The 19,591-nt window shown below is 57.8% G+C and overlaps 3 protein-coding genes across 3 annotated transcripts in view; all 3 read left to right on the plus strand.

Annotated features, from left to right (window-relative positions):
* LOC146420291 (low affinity immunoglobulin gamma Fc region receptor III-like) overlaps positions 1-19,591 on the plus strand; it is a 111,768-nt gene that overhangs the window by 2,462 nt on the left and 89,715 nt on the right. The gene's annotated exons all lie outside the window — the stretch shown is intronic.
* Positions 6,265-7,646, plus strand: LOC146420292 (Fc receptor-like protein 2). The gene is made up of 2 exons (XM_085048407.1): positions 6,265-6,959; positions 7,081-7,646. Exons 1-2 carry the CDS (start codon positions 6,761-6,763, stop codon positions 7,428-7,430), a joined length of 549 nt encoding a protein of 182 aa, XP_084904533.1. The 5' UTR covers positions 6,265-6,760; the 3' UTR covers positions 7,431-7,646.
* On the plus strand, positions 13,698-17,591 carry LOC146420293 (high affinity immunoglobulin epsilon receptor subunit alpha-like). The gene is made up of 7 exons (XM_085048372.1): positions 13,698-13,848; positions 14,488-14,508; positions 14,598-14,828; positions 15,034-15,306; positions 16,379-16,675; positions 16,866-16,949; positions 17,464-17,591. Exons 1-7 carry the CDS (start codon positions 13,800-13,802, stop codon positions 17,589-17,591), a joined length of 1,083 nt encoding a protein of 360 aa, XP_084904498.1. The 5' UTR covers positions 13,698-13,799.

A 19,591-nucleotide genomic window follows, 5' to 3' on the forward strand; every position in this document is an offset into this window, starting at 1 on the left:
CTCTGGCCTTCCCTACCTCCCTTGGTCCCTCACTGTTCCCTGTGTCTCCCACCCCTACCCAGGACCCCCAACCCACCCATCTCCCCCCACAGGGGTCTCACTCTCGGGGGTGTCCCTGTTGGCACAGCCCCCCGGGGGACAGGTGGCACTGGGTGACAGCCTGCTGCTGAGCTGCAAAGTGGTCGTGGGGACAGGTCCCCTGTCCTTTTTCTGGCACCGGGAGGTCTTGGCCACACCTCTGGGCACTGGCCCCCACCTGGAGCTGCACAACGTTGGGGACAATGACAGCGGTCTCTACCAGTGCCGGGCCAGTGATGGGAAAAGCGTGGCTGAGAGCCCTACACTGAATGTCACTGTTCTGGGTGAGTCGCACTGTCGGGCTGGGGGTGACCCCACCCATGATATTGTCACCCTACCATCCCTGTCAACCCACACCGTGTTCCAGCCCCTCCCCCAGCCTCAGCCCCGTCTCTGTCCCCGCAGTGCCCGTGGCCAATGCCACCATCACCCCTGGCCCCCCGGCACTCCACGTGCACGCAGGTGACCCTGTGACCCTGCACTGCTCGGTGCAGGTGGGCTCAGCACCTGTCACCTTCACCTGGCTGCACAATGCGCGGGAAGTGGCCCAGGGTCCCCTCCCGGAGCTTGGGGACATCGATGTGGGACATTCTGGCACCTACCAGTGCGTGGCCACCAACCAGCTGGATGAGCACCGTGTGTTCCGGGCGCTCAGCCCAGAGCTGGCCCTGGAGGTGACACCGCCGGGACACTGGGGCACAGGTGGGGTTATATGGGGTCACTGGGTGGTGCAAGACTTCTGAGGAGAGTGGTGACCCTCATGACCCCTCTGTCCCCCTGTAGTGGCTGTGAATGTCGGCAGGACCCTCCTGTTCCTGGTTCTGCTCCTGGCTGTCATTGGGGGCTGTCACTGGTGGCACCGCCCGGGTGGGTGGCAACGGGGGGTTGGGGGTCCTGGAGTGAGAGAAAGCCCCCAGCGTGTGAGAAGAAATGGGGCAGCACCCAGAGCTCCTGAGCTGGGGGAAACTGATCCCCAGGGACCTTGGCTGGGGTTCATGGGGGGACTGGGGGGAATTTGATGGGTCTTGGTTGTGCTCCAGGGGGCATCCCTGGGTGGCATCTGAGGAACATTGGGGTGGCACTTGGGAGATCCTGGGGTTTTAGGGAGCTCTTGGAGGTTCGTGTAGGGATGCTGCGGGTTCTTTCATGGGTCCGGTGGGAGTTTTGTGGCTGCCCCTCCCTGCCCCTCCCTTCAGGGCTTGAGGCTCAGAATGTCGGGGGCATTGGGGGTGTTGGGGACACTGTGGTGGTGCAGAACTTCATGGGGTTCTAGTGTTCCTGGCGTCCAGGGAGGAATCAGGATTCAGTGGGAATCGGGGCTGCAGTGGGGATTTGGCGTTCCCGAGGAGATTTGGGGGTCCCGTGTGTAGTTGGAGCTCCCGAGGTCCCAGGAAGGTTCAGGGGTCTCGGGGACCCCACAGTCACCTCCTCCCCTTTTCCTTGCAGGAGCCTGGAAGCCTCAGGACAAGTGAGGGCGGCTCCGGCCATGACTCCCCATTCACCCTCCCAGCCCGAGGGGGCACAGGACCCTTTTCCAGGTTATTGGACCCAAAACGCTGTTTTTTTATTAAAGCGGGAGAAATGGGGTTTGTTTTATCAGCTCTGTCTGTTCAGCTCGGGAAGGAGGAGGGTCCAGGTCAGGCCTTTGAGCAGATCCTTGAGGGATTTGCAGGATTTTTGGGGCTCTCAGTCCCTTGGGGAGGGTGACAAAATGATCAGTTGAGGCATTTCCGGACTGGTTCCCTCGCAGATGCACCGAGAGCCCCGAGAGCCCCGGGACGGAGCCGGGGACAGCCTGAGGTGTCCCCCGAGCCCAGCCCAGCCCCGCCGCAGCCCTGCCCGGTGCCCCCCGGTGCCCAAAGCCCCGCAGCCGGCGCTCCCCGAGCGGCTCTGAGCCCCGCAGCTGCTGCGGAGCCTCGGCCGGGCTCAGCCCTGGGGCGGGCGGGGGGCGCCGGGAGGGAGGGAGCGGGAGGCTGGGGGAGAGCAGGGAGCCCGGCAGGAGCCGCCGGGCCTGCGGGAGCGGAGTGCTGGGCTCGGTCACCGGGGCAGGTGGCGTTGCCATGGCGCTGCGAGTGGCGCGACTGTCCCGGGCTGCGGCAGCGACGGTGGCCATGTGTCCGCAGCGGCTGGGACAGCGTGTCCAGAGCCACTGTGGCCATCCAGCCGGGGTCACCCCCAGCCCCAGCATGGCCGCGAGGCAGAGCCGCTGCTGGGTATTTCCACACTTTTCTCTCTCATGTGGTGGCCACAGCCAGAACCCAGACATTCTTTCTGGGCGCTTCCAAAGTGCTGCAGGTTTGAGCCAGAAGGGAGGAGGGTCCAGGTCATGTTGTTGAGCAGATTTTTGTTGTCTTTGCAGGAGTTCTGGGGCTCTCTCAGTCCCTTGGCAAGAGGGACAAAACGATCAATTGCTACATTTCTGGACTGGTTCCCTCCCAGCTGCCCCTGCACGGTTGGTTTCCACCCAGCCCTGCTCTGAAAACCATCAAAGGCCCTCGCAGAGCCATTGCTTGAGCTCCAGTTGGTTTATGTGCTTCTTGCAGAGCTGAGCAAACCACAGCCAGGCCTTTTCCCCCCCCACAATTCTCACCTTTGAGCAGCTCTAAAGCTGTGAGAATCAAAGGGGGCCAAGGGGGCAGGTGGGAGCCTCAGGTGCTGGCTGCCCCTGGGGCTGGCCAGAGCAGGGCTGGCCAATGCCCATCCGTGTGCAGTGGGGCTGTGCCATGGCTGGAACCACACTTGGATGGGCACTGGCTGCAAGGAGGAGGAGTGAACAGCAATGTTGGAGAAGACTGGAACAGGTTTTCTCCCAAAACCCAATAAACCCAACTTGTCCCAACCCCCAGGACAGAAACCCATGCAGAGGAAGGTGGAGAGCAGGAGAGGAATAGGGCAGCCCCCAACAGCTTCAGCCCACCCAGATTTGGGAAGTCTGATCCCTGCGTCAGCAATTTGAGGCCAAACCAGGCATTTCCAGGGGGAAAAATCTGCAGTTTTCCATCCCATCTAGAATGTGTCCAGGTTCCCTCCAGAACCGCCATCCCCCAGGCGAGGACCTCCCCAGCCGGGTTGTGTCACCCCTGTGACAGGACCCTCCCTGGACATGTCACCCCCAGAACAGGGACACCCCGGACAGGATCCCCCTGGATGTGTCCCCCCTGGACAGAACCTGCCCCCCCACCCCCCGGTCTGATTCTCAGCACAAACAGCCACTTCCTTCTGCTGCAGGAAAGAGAAAGTGAAAGTGTTGGAGGCACGGCTGGACACCCCCATCCCTCACAGCTCCCCCCCCCCCTCCCTGCAGCCCCTGCACCCCCATTTTCCACCTGTTACCTGCTCAGGTGCTCCCCAGGACTGGGGAGTCAGGAAATGCAGGGGGCAGTGTGTGTGTGAAAGTGTGGAAAATAAAGAAAATATAGAAATAGAGGAAAAAGACCCTGAAAGAGTGGGGCAAAGAACCAAAGCCCCCTGGGACTGCCCTGTGGTGTCCCCCCAATCTATGAGCACCCTGGGGGGGCTGTGCTGGATTCTGTGTCACCACAAAATCTGAGGCAGCCAGTGAAGAAGCTGTGACCCGTGTGCTCACCCAGCCACTGCCCTGGAACCTCCATTGCCCTGGGAACACAACCATGGGATCCCCATTGCCTTGGTCCCTCCATCCCTGGGACCACCACTCCAGGGCTCCCACTGCCCAGGGTCTCCATATCCCAGGACCTTCCTTTGATCCATTCCCACGGGGACCTCCATTCCCCCACCACCCCCATCCCTGGGACCTCCATCCCATGACCTGAGTTCCCTGGAGCCTGCTTTCCCCAGGGACCCCTACACATTTGGACCCCCATTCCCAGGCAACCCAACCCCTGTGACTCCCCCTCCTCAGGACTCCCATTCCTCTGGACCTCCATTCCCAGGAACTCCCCTCCCAGGAAATCCTGGGACCTTCCCAGGACCTCATTCCTGCCCCCAGTTTCCCCTGGACACAAACCCAGGCTCACCGCATCTCCTGATCCCCGCAATCCTGGGCCCTTATTTTCCCCCAGGTCCCACCAGGTTCCCAGCCTGCCCCCAGCCTGTCACCACCCTGCCCCCAGCAAGGGCCACCTACACGTGGGGACGAAATGTGAAATCGCTTCCTTCCCCTTCATCCGAAGAGTCACCACCCAGGGGACAGCAGCATGTGACAGCCAGCCTGGATGGCCGGGGACAGCGGGATGGCCGGGAAGGTGGCACTGCTCCTGTGGGGTGAGTACCCTGGGCACAGGCCTGATGCACAGGGATGGGTTCTGGTGAGGCAGAGAGCGGCGGGGAGGGGGCACAGGGGGCTGTGGGGTCCTCTGAGTTCCCCAATGCAAGCAGTGCCACTCCATGGTGTGACAGGGATCATGGGGTGGCTGTGGGGACAGGAACAGGGGGTTAGGAATGGGGGGACAGAAATGGGGAATAGGGATAGGGGGACAAGTATATGGCAATAGGCACCTTGGTACAGCATCAGCTGTGGGCTCAGGGACAGGGGGACAGGGGGACAGGGGGACAGGGGGACAGGGGGACAAGGGGACAAGGGGACAAGCACCATGCAGATGGGCATTGTGGAGGAGATGCTGTGGGGCTGATGAGGGTGATCTCTGCCAGCATGGTACGTCTATAGAGTCGCCATGCCCAGAGTGTCCAGAGTGTCCCCATGTCCTGCCTCAACCCAGGGTGGCTGTGATGTCTCTGTCTGTCCCTGAGATGTCTATGCCCCATGGGTGTTTGAACAGGGACAGTTTGGGGACAGCCCCCACAGCCATCCCCCAGGGGCTGCTGTCCCCACAGTGCCACCCCCACCCAGATCCTCTCCCTTCTCCCTTCCAGCCCAGACCCTCAGCCTCACTGGTGAGTCCTCAGGGGATGCCATGTCCCTTCCCTGCTGTCTCCAGCCCCACAGTGGCCCTGGCAGGCTGGTGTCCCCTGTCACCCACAGGTGCCCAGACCCCCCAGCTCCTTGTGGATCCCCCCTGGATGCCAGCAGTGCTATGGGACCGAGTGACGCTGACCTGCCAGGGCTTGGGGACTCCTGGTGCCATCACCTGGTACAAGAATAGGCGGAACTGGGAGCAGAAGAAAACTGACCATTTTCTTGTCACCCAGAGTGGCACCTACAAGTGTGAGAGACCTGGCACCGGGGTCAGCAACCCTGTGAGCATCTTAGATGGTGAGTGGGGATGGGGTCTGGGTGGGCTGCACTCCGTGGGTGGTCACAGACTCCTCATGTGATGAAAGCCTGTCTTCTGCTCATGGTGACATTCCAGTGCATCCCAGTTCATCCCAGTGCACACCAGTGCATCTCATTGTGATGGGACAGCCCTGGTGCATCCAGGTGCCATGGGATTTCCCCTGGTGTCCCCTGGGTCCCTGGGCACACTGCAGCTCAGAACCCCTCAGTGCCATGGGGACTCTGCTGTCCCACAGGCCGGCTGGTGCTGCAGGTGTCAGCAGGGGCACTGCTGGAGGGGGACACAGTGACACTGCGCTGCCGGGGCTGGCAGGACAACCTGGTCTCTGAGGTGCGATTTTACCGTGAGAAGAAGGAATTGTGGGGGTCCCATGGTGGGACCAAGCTGTCCCTGTCCTCCCTGAACCTGCACCACAGTGGCCGCTACCACTGCAAGGCCAAGGTGGGCTCCAAACAGTCAGCGTTCGAGAAGTCAGCGCCAGTGACAGTGACAGTGCATGGTGAGCACCCCACAGCTGGGACCCTGATACCCAAACACCCCCACAGATCCTTCCCAGCAGACTTGGAGTCACAAAACACCCACTTGTGTCTCCTTCCCAGAGCTCTTCTCAGTGCCGGTGCTGGAGCTGGAGGGTCCCCCTGAGCCCACCGAGGGGTCCCCCCTGAATCTCAGCTGCCTCAGCACCCCCAGCCCCCTGCGGCCCCGAGCCCCCCTCCTGCACCTCTTCTACCGGGACGGGCAGTTGCTGGGGGGCCCGCAGGGGTCCCCGCAGCTCCTGCTGCCCACCGTGGGGGTCTCCCACTCGGGCAGTTACAGCTGCGAGGTGCGCTCCGAGGGGGGGGCCGTGCGGAAGAGCAGCACCCGGCTCCGCGTCACGGTGCGCAGTGAGTGCAGGGATGGGCACGGCAACCCCCACAGCCTCCCCGGGTACCCCAGCCCTGCCTGAGTACCCCCATTCCTAACAGACACCCTTGCATTGCATCTCCCTATTCCTCACTGGGCTTTCCCTATCACTGCCCTGGTTCCTTCATCCTTTCCCAGGTGTCACCCAATGTCCTCCCATCATTGTCCCAGGTCCCTGCATTCCCCCCTGGGTCCTCCCAGTTGTCTCTGAGGTTCCTCCATGGTCACCACATCCCACCATCCCCATCTGGTTCTCCACATCTTTCACTGGTGTCCCCCACATCCATCTCCAGGTCTCCACTCCATGAATCCTCCATCCCTCCCTGGGTTCCCTTCCTCTCCTTTCCAAACTGCTCAACAATCTCTAGGCTCCCTTCTTTATCACTGTGGTACCCCCACTCCTCTCTGACCTTCCCTACCTCCCTTGGTCCCTCACTGTTCCCTGTGTCTCCCACCCCTACCCAGGACCCCCAACCCACCCATCTCCCCCCACAGGGGTCTCACTCTTGGAGGTGTCCCTGTCAGTGCAGCCCCCCGGGGGACAGGTGGTACTGGGTGACAGCCTGATGCTGAGCTGCATGGTGGCCACAGGGACAGGTCCCCTGTCCTTCTCCTGGCACCGGGAAGGCTTGGCCACACCTCTGGGCACTGGCCCCCACCTGGAGCTGCACAACGTTGGGGACAATGACAGCGGCCACTACCAGTGCTGGGCCAGTGATGGGAAAAGCGTGGCTGAGAGCCCCACATTGAATGTCACTGTTCTGGGTGAGTGGGACCCTCGAGCTGGGGGTGACTCCACCCATGCTATTGTCACCCTACCATCCCTTTCAACCCACACCGTGTTCCAGCCCCTCCCCCAGCCTCAGCCCCGTCTCTGTCCCCGCAGTGCCCGTGGCCAATGCCACCATCACCCCTGGCCCCCCGGCACACCAGGTGCACACAGGTGACCCCGTGACCCTGCGCTGCTCAGTGCAGGTGGGCTCAGCACCTGTCACCTTCACCTGGCTGTACAACGGGAAGGAGGTGGCCCAGGGTCCCGTCCTGGAGCTTGGGGACATCGGTGTGGGACATTCTGGCATCTACCAGTGCGTGGCCACCAACCAGCTGGATGAGCACCGTGTGTTCCAGGTGCTCAGCCCAGAGCTGGCCCTGGAGGTGACACCATGGGGACACTGGGGCACAGGTGGGGTCATACAGGGTCCCTGTAGGGGTCTGAGACCCCTGGGTCTTTGGTGACCCTGGTTTGTCCCCGCTCTGTCCCTGGCAGTGACACAGAGGGAACAGAGCACAGGAGGGGAACTCCTGATGTCACTGGCATTGCAGCATCCCTGGGGTGATGGGTGACCCTGATGTGTCCCTCTCTGTCCCCAGCAGTGGCCGCAGGAGTCAGTGGTTCCCTGTTGTTCCTGGTCCTGCTCGTGGGTGTCATCATGGCCTGGCACCAGTGGCACCGCCTGGGTGGGTGACAATGGGGATCCCAGTGAGCTGTGGGAAGTCCCACTTAAGATGGCAGGAGCTGAGCCCCAAGTGACCTTGTTTTGGGGTTCTGTGAGGTTTGATGAGGTGTTGGAGGCTCATGTACGGATGTTGGAGGTTCTTTCAGAGATCCTGGGAGGCTTTGGAGAATTCCCCCTGCTGAGTTTGGGGTTCTGTGGGCTCAGGGGATGTTCAGGGGTTCTGGGGGGAATTGAGGGTCCAATGGAGGTTCAGGATTTCTGTGTATGATCAGGGGCCCTGGGTACCCCACAGTAACCTCCTCTCTTTCCTTTCCAGCTGCCAGGAAGCACCGGGACAGGTGAGTGGGAGGCTCCAAGCCACTATGAACCTTTTACCCCAACCCCTATCACCTCCCATCCCCTCCCACACATCCCTTTATCCCCTCAGGGTCCCCCCGGAGCCCCCAGCTCCCCCAGAGGAGGGGGAGGTGCTGTACACCCATGTCATGAGCACCAAGTGGAAGGGGGGTGAGTATCAGAGTGGCACACACAGGGACATGTCACCCACTGGTGTCACCCCTCACCCAGATCCTACAGCCAGTGTCTCTCGCAGGGCCCCCCTGTGCCACTGTCCCCCAGGAAACCCAGGTGACCTACGCAGAGCTGCCAGGAACCCATGGGCGACCGCGGGAACCAAGTGACATCTACGAGAACATGAAGTGACACTGGAGGGACTGGAGAGCACTGGCAGAAACTGGAGGACCCAGTGCTCTGCTGTTAGACCCAAAATGCAGCTATAGATTAAACTGGCAGAAGTGGTGTTTCTTTGTTCAGCTCTCTCAGGCTTTAGCAATGGGATTCTCCAATTTTGGGTTGCCACTAAAAACCAGGGGCTGCTGCCCCTCACCCTCCCTGTGGAGGCACAAAAGGCAAAGATCCCAAAGGGCTGAGAGAAGAACAATTTCCTGCAAACAGCAATGACAAAAGAAAACCAACAGCAACAGCAACAAGATTCAGAATCAGAAGGGTCAGAAAAAGAATGATTTCCAGGGAAATCCCCGACAAGGAACAAACCTCAGACGCTGCCCCCAGCATGATTCCCCTGCCAGGAGGAACCTGGCAGGGTCCTGGACCTTCATTGCTTTGATGGCCAAAGCAGCCTTCAGGAGGTTCTGGATTCTCTTCTCTCCTGTCTCCAAACCCTGCTTGATCCCCTGCTTTGTTCTGGTCAGGGTCAGATTGGGCAGGGCCAGCTCGACTGGGAGCTCCTCTGGTGCTGAGGGACCAGGGGGCCTTTGCTGCAGGTGTGTCCCAAGGGCTGAAGCTCCCAGCACCCCTTGCTCTCTGCATGTCCTTTAACAGTCCATTCCAGTGTGGGATTTTTCCCGAGGCTGGGGCACCTCAGGGAATGGGATCCATCCCTGCAGGGCCAGGTTCTTTGTCCCCAGTGTCTGTGAGGGTCTTTGGAGAAGGAGTTCCAGTGTTGGATTAAATTCTTTCTGCAGGGCTGTGTTGTCATAAGACTTCCTTTCCCAGGCCCAGCACAATGTTCCCAGGGGCACAGGGAGCCTTTCCAGCCATCCAGGGCTTGCTTCTCTCCCCAGGAGCCCCCAGCTTTGGGGTCTGTGATCCAGTCAATCTGCCAGGCCTGCCCAGACTGGGATTTCATCCCTCATCCTCCATCCCACAGGGGCTTGACCTGCCTTTGCCCTGTGTGATCACAGCACATTTCCCTTTCCTGGAGTGATGGTGTCCATGGGGAAATCCACATCAGCACCAGGATGTGTGGCTGAGACTTTCCCTTTACTCACCTAGCCCATCCCTGGCAGTGTGGGCATTTGGAAGAGCTGAGTTTAAGTGCCAATCCCTTCTGAGGTGGCTCCAAGCCCTTCCTGAGCTGTCAGGATCTCTTGTTCTGTTGGGCTGGGACATGGCTCAGGTGGCAGCTGCCATTGTGCTCTGAGTGCTGTGACTGTCACAGGGTGTGGGGACTGACAGTGGCAATGTGTCCAAAGTGACTGTGATAGAGTGTCCCAATTTGCCACGGCAATGACCTCAACAGCTCTCAGAACTCACAGGATGCCCTGGAAAAAGTGTGGGAAAGCAAAGGGTTTGAAGGGTTTGTGTAGGATTTAACTCTGTGGGATTTGGTTATGAGGATAATATAGAAACAAGATCTCTAAAGCTGAGTTTTAGAGCATGAGAGTTTATTGTGAAAGAGTGTGGGTGTGAGAGGCCTGCTAGGCTGCAAGACGCAGCTCAGAGCAGGTCAGAGAAGCAAGAGAGAGAAAGGCAAAATGAGAGAGCAAAGAGAGAGCGATTTGCTGTTTACAATACAATAAGTCATCTTCTGTGTTGAATATTCTAATTCTCTTTAACCAATCTAAGATAAGCTACAAACCCTACAACATTTACATACAACCTATAAGAATCATCACATTACCATACGGGGTTATATTTTAAACCTTAAAAAACTGCTTTTTGGGATCTCTACCAGGCAGGCAGGGTCTGCTCTGACCTTTGGACCTGCCTGGGCAGAGGGCATTGTTCTATCAAGAAGGGGGATTACCTTCAGTCGGCTATACTATTGTTTCTTAGTTACTCTACAACTCAAACATTGTCTTCATCTCAATTTCATTTATACTTTCCATATTTTCAGCATTTTTTGCAAGGTAATCATATCTTTGAGGCTTTCCTATTTCATCTTCCACAACAGGTTTGACTTCTTATCCTTCTTTGATTGTGTCAGCAATAAATTGAATGAATATCTCTAATTCCGAGCCTGTTTTGCTGGTGAGAGGATTTGATGAGTGATCCCTTGTCAGGGTTTGACTCTGACTAAATGCCAGACACCTCTGCTCCCTCCTGTTGCAGACGTGCAGGAGAGGAGAGGAAAAAAAACCTGTTACCAAATTCATGAGTTGAGATATGACACTGGTGAGGGGACACACAGAGAAAGGGCAAACAGGCTCCAAACTTAAAGTTGCAAAGTGATTTAATTACCTAACAGAGTCGGAGGATAAATGAGAGGTAAAAATAAGCTTTTCAGATACCATTTGTTCACTCGCCCCTCTCCCTCTTAAGACACCATTTCTCCTCTCACCCCCCTCCCTCTTTCCAGCCAACAGCTCAGGCAGGGGGCAGGGTAAGGGGTTTGTTCTCTGGGAACTCCATCAGGGAGAGGGCTCCTCTACTTAGCCACGAGGTCCCTTCAAAAAGAGAGACAGTCCTCTGGGAACTTCTTTGGCATGGGTCAAATCTCACAAGCAACATCCTGCCCAAATTCTGCTGCAACAGGAGTTCTCTTGTCCATAAGGTGCAGACTCTCCTGAGCCAAGGCCAGGCTGCTTCCATATCAGGAGCAAGGGCATTCTCTCCCTTGCAAGGCCTTTGCAGCTTTAACTCTCTATATGAGACTCCCACTGGATCACAGCTTCTTCCAGACATCCACCTGCTCCTCTGGCGTGGGCTGTGGGTGGATTTCTGCACCCCTGTGGACTCCATGGGCTGCAGGGTGACCTCCTGCTCCCCCCATGGTCTTCACCACAGCCAGCAGAGGGTTTTCAGCTCTGGCACCTGGAGCACCTTCTCCCCCACCTTCTTCACTGACCTTGGTGTCTCCATGTTGTTCTCCCTTCACATATTTTTACCTCCTCCTCCTCCTCTAGCTAAGAAGAAGTGCATGACTACTTTGTTTTGATTTTTTCTTAAATATGTTTTCACAGAGGCATAACTAGGACCTCTAATTGGCCCAAACTTGGCCAGCAGCATGTCCATCACTTTCAGAGACATCAGAGATTGGCTCTACTGGACTTGGTGAAAAATTTCCAGAACTTTCACTCAGGACACACAGGAGCCATCTTTGTGCCACTCCCCACCCCTCAGACACTTCTTCAGGCCTACCACAACAGTGTTTGAGGAGTTTAAATTTCTCTTAGATGTTAAAGATACCTTGCTGATATTCTGGGCTAAGCAAAACCACCACTTTACTCCTGGTCCTTATCTCAACCCAGGAAACTTTTGTTCAATTTTCTCTCCCCGTCTGACTGTGCAGGGCAATGAGAGAGCAGCTTTGGTGGGTGCAGAGCATCCGGCCACTGTCAGCCCATGGCAAGACAGGAAGGAGGAGGGTCCGGGTCAGGTTGTTGAGCAGATTGTTGTTGTCTTTGCAGGAGTTCTGGGGCTCTCTCAGTCCCTTGGCCAGAGGGACAAAATGATCAATTGCTGTATTTCTGGACTGGTTCCCTCCCAGCTGCCCCTGCAGGGTTGGTTTCCACCCAGCCCTGCTCTGAAAACCATCAAAGGCCCTCGCAGAGCCACTGCTTGAGCTCCAGTTGGTTTCTGTGCTTCTTGCAGAGCTGAGCAAACCACAGCCAGGCCTTTTTCCCCCACACAATTCTCACCTTTGAGCAGCTCTAAAGCTGTGAGAATCAAAGGTGGCCAAGGGGGCAGGTGGGAGCCTCAGGTGCTGGCTGCCCCTGGGGCTGGCCAGAGCAGGGCTGGCCAATTACCATCCGTGTGCAGTGGGGCTGTGCCATGGCTGAGCCCCACACTTGGATGGACAGGAGTCCCCAGGCTGTGCCACCCCTGGGACAGCCACCCCCCCAGGAAGGTGCAGGGACACTTCCAGAACTGCCTTCCCCCAGGACAGGATCCTCCTGTCCAGGATGTGTCACCCCCTGGACTGGATTCCCCCAGGTCATGTCACCCCCATGAAAGGAATAAGGGAATATCTTTACAAACAAACAGCTGGTCAGACCGATACTGAGAAATGGAAGAAACAGTGGGAAGGATTTCCATAGGAATTCCACTGACTGACTTGCCCAAGACTGTGTTAATAAACAAGAACAGAGACATGAGAAAAAGAAGAAAGAGGGATGTACATTAGAAGGGGGTTTGCATTAGGTGTTTCAGGAAGTCTGTAGCACTCAAGTACCTCAGCCAATGGGGAAAGAGAGAGGGAAATGCGGCCAGGAAATTAGGATAAAAAGAGCTTGCGTCCTCTAGCAGTTTGAGAGACCCCATGGGAAATACCCATGACATCTCCCTTTATTAGAATAAAGTTACAGGACTCCTCTGTCTCCTTTTTGGACCTAAACCTCTGGTGGTTTAGGATTAATTTTCCTGACACCCAGAACAGGGATCTCCCTGGACAGGATCCCCCTGGATGTGTCCCCCAGGACTGACCCCACCCCCCCGTCCGACTCTCAGTGTAAAGAGCCTCTTCTGTCTGCTGAAGGAAAGAGAAAGTGAAAGTGTTGGGGACACAGCCGGACACCCCCATCCCCCACAGCCCTCCAAACATCCCTGCAGCCCCCTCACTGCCGTCCTTCCTCCCCGGGGTTCCCCCAACCTGTTACCTGCTCAGGTGCTCCCTAGGATCCCGGAGCCATGAACTGGGAGGGGACATGTTTACAAAGTTGAGCAAAAAAGGAAAAAAAAAAATAAAGAGAGGGAAAAGTCCCAGTGGGGAAGCACAGACCCAGAGCACCATGGGAGCCCCCTGATGTTCCCCACAGACCATGAACATCATCAGGGTCTGTGCTTTTGTCTGGGTCACCCTGAAATCTGAGGCACCCAGTGCAGGAGCTGTGACCCACATGCCCACCCAGCCACTGCCCATCCCTGGGAGCGCCATTGCCCTGGGAACCCAACTATGGGACCTCATTCTCTAGGTCCCCCTCCTGGTGACCCCCATCCCTGCATGCCCATTTCCCAGAACCTCCATTGCCCAGCATTGCCCTCCCCTTGATCCCATCCCATGGGCTCCACAGTCCCCCAGGACTCCCCATAGCAGGGCCCACATCACATCACCCCAAATCCCTGGGGTCCAAGCACCCCTGGGACCCCAATCCCATTTCCCCGTCACCCTTGGGGACCCCATTCACCAAGATCCCATCCCCTTTGTCTCCCCTTCCTGAGAAGCCCCATTCCCCAGGGATCCCATTTCTGCTCCTCCCCGTTCCTTTGGAAATCCATCCTTAGCTCCCCACATCCCCAGAGCCCCCCAGTCCCTCCATGTCCCTCTGTGTCGCCAGCCTGACACCAACCCTGCCCCCACCAAGGGCCACCTACATGTGGGTGATGTGACCTCGCTTCCTTCCTCTTTGGCCAAAGAGCCACCACCCAGGGGACAGGTGGCCCCAGCAGCGTGTGACAGTCAGCCTGGATGGCCAGCGACACCGGGATGGCCGGGAAGGTGGCACTGCTCCTGTGGGGTGAGTGCCATGGGCACAGGCCTGATGCCCCAGGGATGAGCCCTGGTGAGGCAGAGAGCAGTGGGGAGGGGGCACAGGGGGCTGTGTGGTCCCCTGAGGTCCCCAGTGCCACCAGAGCCAGTCTGTGGGGGTGGACGCTGGTGGTGGGGTGTCTGTGGGGACAGAAATGGGAGGACAGGAATGAGGGGACTGAGATCTGAGGACAAGGATATAATGACAGGCTCAATGGGGGTGGGAAAGCTGTCATGACAGGGACAGGGGGATAGGGATAAGAGGACAGGGATAAGGAGACAAACACATTGTGGATAAGCCATGGGGTTGGTGGGGGTGACTTGTGACAGCATGGGATATCTGTGGTGTCCCCATGTCCACAGTGTCCCCATGCCCCTAGCCCAGGGTGGTTGCAGTGTCCCTGTCCCTGAGATGTCCATGCCGCATGGATCTGGTGCATGGGCAGCTGTGACACAGACATGTTCCCCAGCCTCTCCAGATCTGTTCAGGATCATCTGTTAGCACTTTCTCACAAGAACTGATGTCCCACTGAGGACAGTTTGGGGACAACCCCCACACCCCATGCCCTGGGTTCTGCTGTCACCGCAGTGCCACATCCACCCAGACCCCTTCCCTTCTTCCTTCCAGCCCAGACCCTCAGCCTTGCTGGTGAGTCCTCAGGAGAATGCCATGTCCCCACCCTGCTGTCCCCAGCCCCACGATGGCCCTGGCAGGCTGGTGTCCCCTGTCACCCACAGGTGCCCAAACCACCCAGCTCCTCGTGGAGCCCCCCTGGATGCCAGCGGTGCTGTGGGACAATGTGACACTGTCCTGCCAGGGCTCAGGGACATCTGGTGCCACCACTTGGTACAAGAACAGGGATCACTGGTGGAAGAAAGGACCCGATCACTTCCTTGTCACTGAGAGTGGCACCTACACGTGTGAGAGACTTGGCACCGGGCTCAGTCCCCCTGTGCGCATCTTAAATGGTGAGGGGGCGATGGGTTCCCTGGCGGTGTCCCCAAGGGCTCTGGGTGAGCTCTGTGTCACACCCCTCATGTGACGAGAGCCAATCCCCTGAACACGGGGACATCCTAGAGCATCCCAGTACAATGAGACTGCCATCCTGGCAATGGGGGACCCTGGTGCCTCCCACAGAGTCCCCAGATCTGGCAAGTCCCCCCTGTCCCACAGAACGTCTGGTGCTGCAGGTGCCAGCGCAGGTGCTGCTGGAGGGGGACACGGTGACACTGCGCTGCCGGGGCTGGCGGGACAACACCGTCACTGGGGTGCGATTTTACCGTGAAGAGGAGGATCTGAGGGGACGCCTCAATGGGACCGAGCTGTCTCTGTCACCCCTGCAGCTGCACCACAGTGGCCGCTACCACTGCGGGGGCTGGGTGAGCTCGGGGCAATCACAGAGCTGGGAGAAGTCGGCACCAGTGACAGCGACAGTGACAGTGCACAGTGAGTGTGGCAATAGGGGTGGGAAACCCCAACACCTTCCCAGGGTTCCCTCACCACTGTGTGCATCTCTCATCCCTCCCTTCACCCCTCCCTGGGTCATCCACACCTTCCCATGTCCCTCCCAGCCCAGGTCCCTCCATCTCTGCTCGGGTCCCTCTCCAGGTCCCTCTGCTCCTCCCTGGCCTCCCTATCCAGTTCCCAGCTTCATCTTCTGCTCTCCCTTCCCTACCTGGGCCACATCCCCCCAGCCCCTCCCTGGGCTCTCCCCACCCCTCTCTGGGCTCCCCACATCCCTCCCTGGCTCTTCTCTGTCCCATCTCTTGTCTCTCATCCCTGCCTGCATCAACCCCACCCCTCCCTGGATCTCTTTCTTCCTCAATGGGATCTCCTCTATCCCCTTTGTACTCCCCTTTTGCCACTCCCTGAGTCCCACACACCTCATGGGTCCCCCAACCTATCCATGTCCCCCTGCAGAGGTCTCACTCTCGGGAGTGTCCCTGTTGGCACAACACCCCAGGGGACAGGTGGTACTGGGTGACAGCCTGGTGCTGAGCTGTGTGGTGGCAATGGGGACAGGTCCCCTGTCCTTCTCCTGGCACCAAGAGGGCTCGGGGACACCGCTGGGCACTGGCCCCCGCCTGGAGTTGAACCATGTTGGGGACAAGGACAGTGGCCACTACCGGTGCCGGGCCAGCGACAGGCACAGTGTGGCCAAGAGTCCCACACTGAATGTCACTGTTCTGGGTGAGTGGGACCCTCGGGCTGGGGATGACCCACCCATGGCATCCCCCATCCCTCCTCAGGTCGCAGCCCCTGCCACTGCAGGTCACAGTCCTAGATAGCTGTGGCTCTGGCTCTGGATGCTCCCACCACAGCATCCCCACCAGAGAACGGGTGTCAGCAAACACCACCGTATGTCACAGTCATGGGTGAAGGGCACCGTCTGTCTCCAGGTGCCACCATGCATAGAGTCCCTCATCCTACCCATCCCACCCTCATTCCCCCCTCTGCCCCTCTCTCACACAGTGTTCCAGCCCCTCCCCCAGCCTCAGCCCTGTCTCTGTCCCTGCAGTGCCCGTGGCCAATGCCACCATCACCCCTGGCCCCCCGGCACTCCAGGTGCACGCAGGTGACCCCGTGACCCTGCGCTGTTCGGTGCAGGTGGGCTCAGCACCTGTCAACTTCACCTGGCTGCGTGATGGGCAGGAGGTGGCCCAGGGTCCCCTCCTGGAGCTTGGGGACATCGATGTGGGACATTCTGGCACCTACCAGTGCTTGGCCACCAACCAGCTGGATGAGCACTGCGTGTTTCGGGCACTCAGCCCAGAGCTGGTCCTGGAGGTGACACCGCGGGCACACTGGGGCACAGGTCAGATCATATGGGGTCCCTGTGGGGGCCTGTGATGTCCAGGTCATGGATGACCTGGGTTCAACCCTGCTGTGTCCCTGGCAGTGTCACAGAGGGAACAGAGCACAGGAGGGAAGTCCTTAAGTCACCAGGGTTTCAGGACCCCTGCAGTGACAGGTGACCCCAGTGTGTCCCCCTTTGTTTCCTGCAGTGGCCGCAGGATTTGTTGGGTCCTTGTTGTTCCTGGTTCTTCTCGCGGGTGTCATCAGGGGTTGTCACTGGTGGCACATCACAGGTGAGTGACAATGGGTGATGGGGGCTCCGGGAGTGGTGGGAAATCCCCCAGAGAAGGGAGGTGACAGGGCTGCACCCACAGTCTCTGACTGGGGAGGGGCTGAGCCTCCTGTGACCTCAGCTCAGGGCCCTGGGCAGTTTGGGGAGGTGTTGGAGGGTGGTGCAGGGATGCTGGGGGTTCTTTCAGGGATCCTGGGAGAGTTTGGAGGTTCCTCCTCCCTGCTGAACCTGGGGTTTTGGGGCTCAGTGAGTTGGGGACACTAGGATAGTTCAGGGTTTCCGGGGGACATCAGGGATACTCAGGGGTCCTTGGGAGAATTGAGGCTCTGGTGAGGGTTCAGGATCTGCAAGGATGGCTGGGGGCTCCTGGGACCCCACAGTCACCCCCACCTCTTTCCTTTACAGCCACCAGGAAGCACCAGGACAGGTGAGTGGGGGGCTCCAGTCACGACACCCCTCTCGACCAAACCCCCAGGACCTCTCATCCCCTCCCACACACTCCCTTATCCCCACAGGGCCCCCCCCGGAGCCCGAAGCCCCCCCAGTGGAGAAACCTGAGGCAACCTATGTGGAGCTGCTGGGGCCGAATGGGCAACCGTGGGAACCCAGTGACATCTATGAAATTCTACAGCCAAAGTTGTGACACTCTGGGAAGTGGGTTGCACGGGGGACACTTGGGGTTCCTCCTCCACGGCTTCTGGGGTTGCCCATCCTGTTTGTGAGGTGGCCACGAGTCATGGGAGGCTGCACAGAGCACCCAGTGCTCCCCATTCCCCCTCCCAGTAGCACAAGGGGCTCCCCCATCCCCTTTCCAGTACCTGCAGAGGAGCCCCAATCCCCATCCGAGTGCTCCGAGTAACCTCAGTGACTTCCCCATTTTCGCCCCACAGTGCTCCCAGTACCCCCAGGGGATCCCCATTCCCCCTCCCAGTGCCCCCATGCTCCCAGTGACTGCGTTCCCCCTTTCCCAGTGCTCCCAGTACACCAGGTGGCTTCCCATCCCCCTTCCCAATTCCAAGGGAGCACAGGACCTGTCTCCCTGCTCCTGAGACAAAAATGCAGCTTTTTGGTTAAACTGGCAGAAATGGTGTTTCTTTGTTCAGCTCTCTCGGGCTTTAGCAATGGGATTCTCCAATTTTGTGTTGCCACTAAAAACCAGGGGTGTATGATTAGATCCTGTAGGATTTGAGGCTCTGTTTGTTGGTTTTGGATGGTCGGGACAGAGACGAGAGATCTCTGAAGTCAGGTCTTAGAGCGTGGAATTTATTGTGAAAGAGTGTGAGTGTAGGAGAGCTGCTAGGGGCTGCCAGGCAGCGCAAAGCATGTCAGAGAAGAAAGAGAGAGCGAGAGAGAGGGAGAGAGCAGGAAGAGATGAATAACAAGGGAGCGAGCTGCCATTTGCAATACAATAAACTATCTTCTGTGTTGAATATTCTAATTCTCATTAACCTATCTAGAACAAGCTACAAATCCTACAACATTTACATAAAACCTTTAAGAATCATTGCATTACCATACGGCGTTATATTTTAAACCCTAAAACCTGCTTTTTGGACCCTCTGCCAAGCAGGCAGGGTCTGCTCTGACCCTTGGACCTGCCTGCAAGCAGAGGGTATGGTTTCATCAAGAAGGGGGATTAATTTCAGTTGGCCATATCATTGTTTTTGAGTTGTTCAGTAACTGGGGTTGGTAACTCAAAGCTTGTCTTCATTTCAGTCTCCATATCCTCAGCATCTTTTGCCAGGTAATCATATTTATAAGGCTTTCTATTTCATCGTCCCCAACACAGGGGCTGCTGCCCCTTCCCTCCCAGTGGAGGCACAAAAAGCAAAGATCCCAAAGGGCTGAGAGAAGAACAATTTCCGGCAAACAGCAATGACAGAAGAAAACCAATGCCAACAGCAACAAGATTCAGAATCTGAAGGGTCAGAAAAGGAACAATTTCCAGGGAAAGCCCCTTGTGTTGGTTTGAAAGACAGGTGTCTGCCAAGAGAGGTTGAACCCTCCCTTAGGACAGAGAATGTGATTTTTCCCCTCCCTCCGAATTATTTAATTTTGAAAAATCAAGGGCTTTCAGGCAAAGGTATGGGAAAAAAGGAATATCAGTTCTTTACTAGTATCTATAAACAAGCAATAACAATAATAGCAACCACAACTAGAATCAGAAACCAAGAGCAGATGAGTTGTGAGCTGCTGAGCCTTTTCCCGTGTGGTGTAATCACGGTTGCAAGCAGCAGGGGCGCTGTTGAGCTCCCAGCCGGGCAGGGCAGGTGCGATGACTCCCGAGCGGCTGCAGGTGGTGCTGTGGCACAGGGTCGGGTCAGCCTCAGACAGCTGGTAATGGCGGGCAGGCTGAGAAGAGTGCAGGAAGGCAAAGCAGCTCAGAGCGACAAAAAGCAGGACGGCAGGGGTAGGAGCTGGCTCTCTCCCAGCTAGCTAGTGAGGTAGCAAGGATTTCTGCAGTCACAGCAGATGCCGCGGTCTCGTGCGGCAGAGGGCGGGGGGCAGGCGGCAGAGGCAGCCGGACTCTCCCGGCAGCTGCTGCGAGGAAACGCAGCCCGGGGAAACATGCATTTCCCAGTGGGAAAAAGGTTGAATCAAAGCTCACCCAGCCAGGAGAAGAAAAAACAGGGCACAGTTGGA

Source organism: Lichenostomus cassidix, unplaced genomic scaffold (genome assembly GCF_008360975.1).
Source record: "Lichenostomus cassidix isolate B80296 unplaced genomic scaffold, HeHo_3.0 HiC_scaffold_852, whole genome shotgun sequence".
Taxonomy (NCBI): domain Eukaryota; kingdom Metazoa; phylum Chordata; class Aves; order Passeriformes; family Meliphagidae; genus Lichenostomus; species Lichenostomus cassidix.

Bases quoted from the DNA above. Each gene is read 5' to 3' on its own strand.
- LOC146420292 (XM_085048407.1), top strand. From the start codon at position 6,761: ATGCTGAGCTGCATGGTGGCCACAGGGACAGGTCCCCTGTCCTTCTCC. The intron at 6,960-7,080 runs GTGAGTGGGACC...CTGTCCCCGCAG, and splicing joins ATTGAATGTCACTGTTCTGG to TGCCCGTGGCCAATGCCACC.
- LOC146420293 (XM_085048372.1), top strand. From the start codon at position 13,800: ATGGCCAGCGACACCGGGATGGCCGGGAAGGTGGCACTGCTCCTGTGG. The intron at 13,849-14,487 runs GTGAGTGCCATG...TCTTCCTTCCAG, and splicing joins GGTGGCACTGCTCCTGTGGG to CCCAGACCCTCAGCCTTGCT. The intron at 16,950-17,463 runs GTGAGTGACAAT...TTATCCCCACAG, and splicing joins TCACTGGTGGCACATCACAG to GGCCCCCCCCGGAGCCCGAA.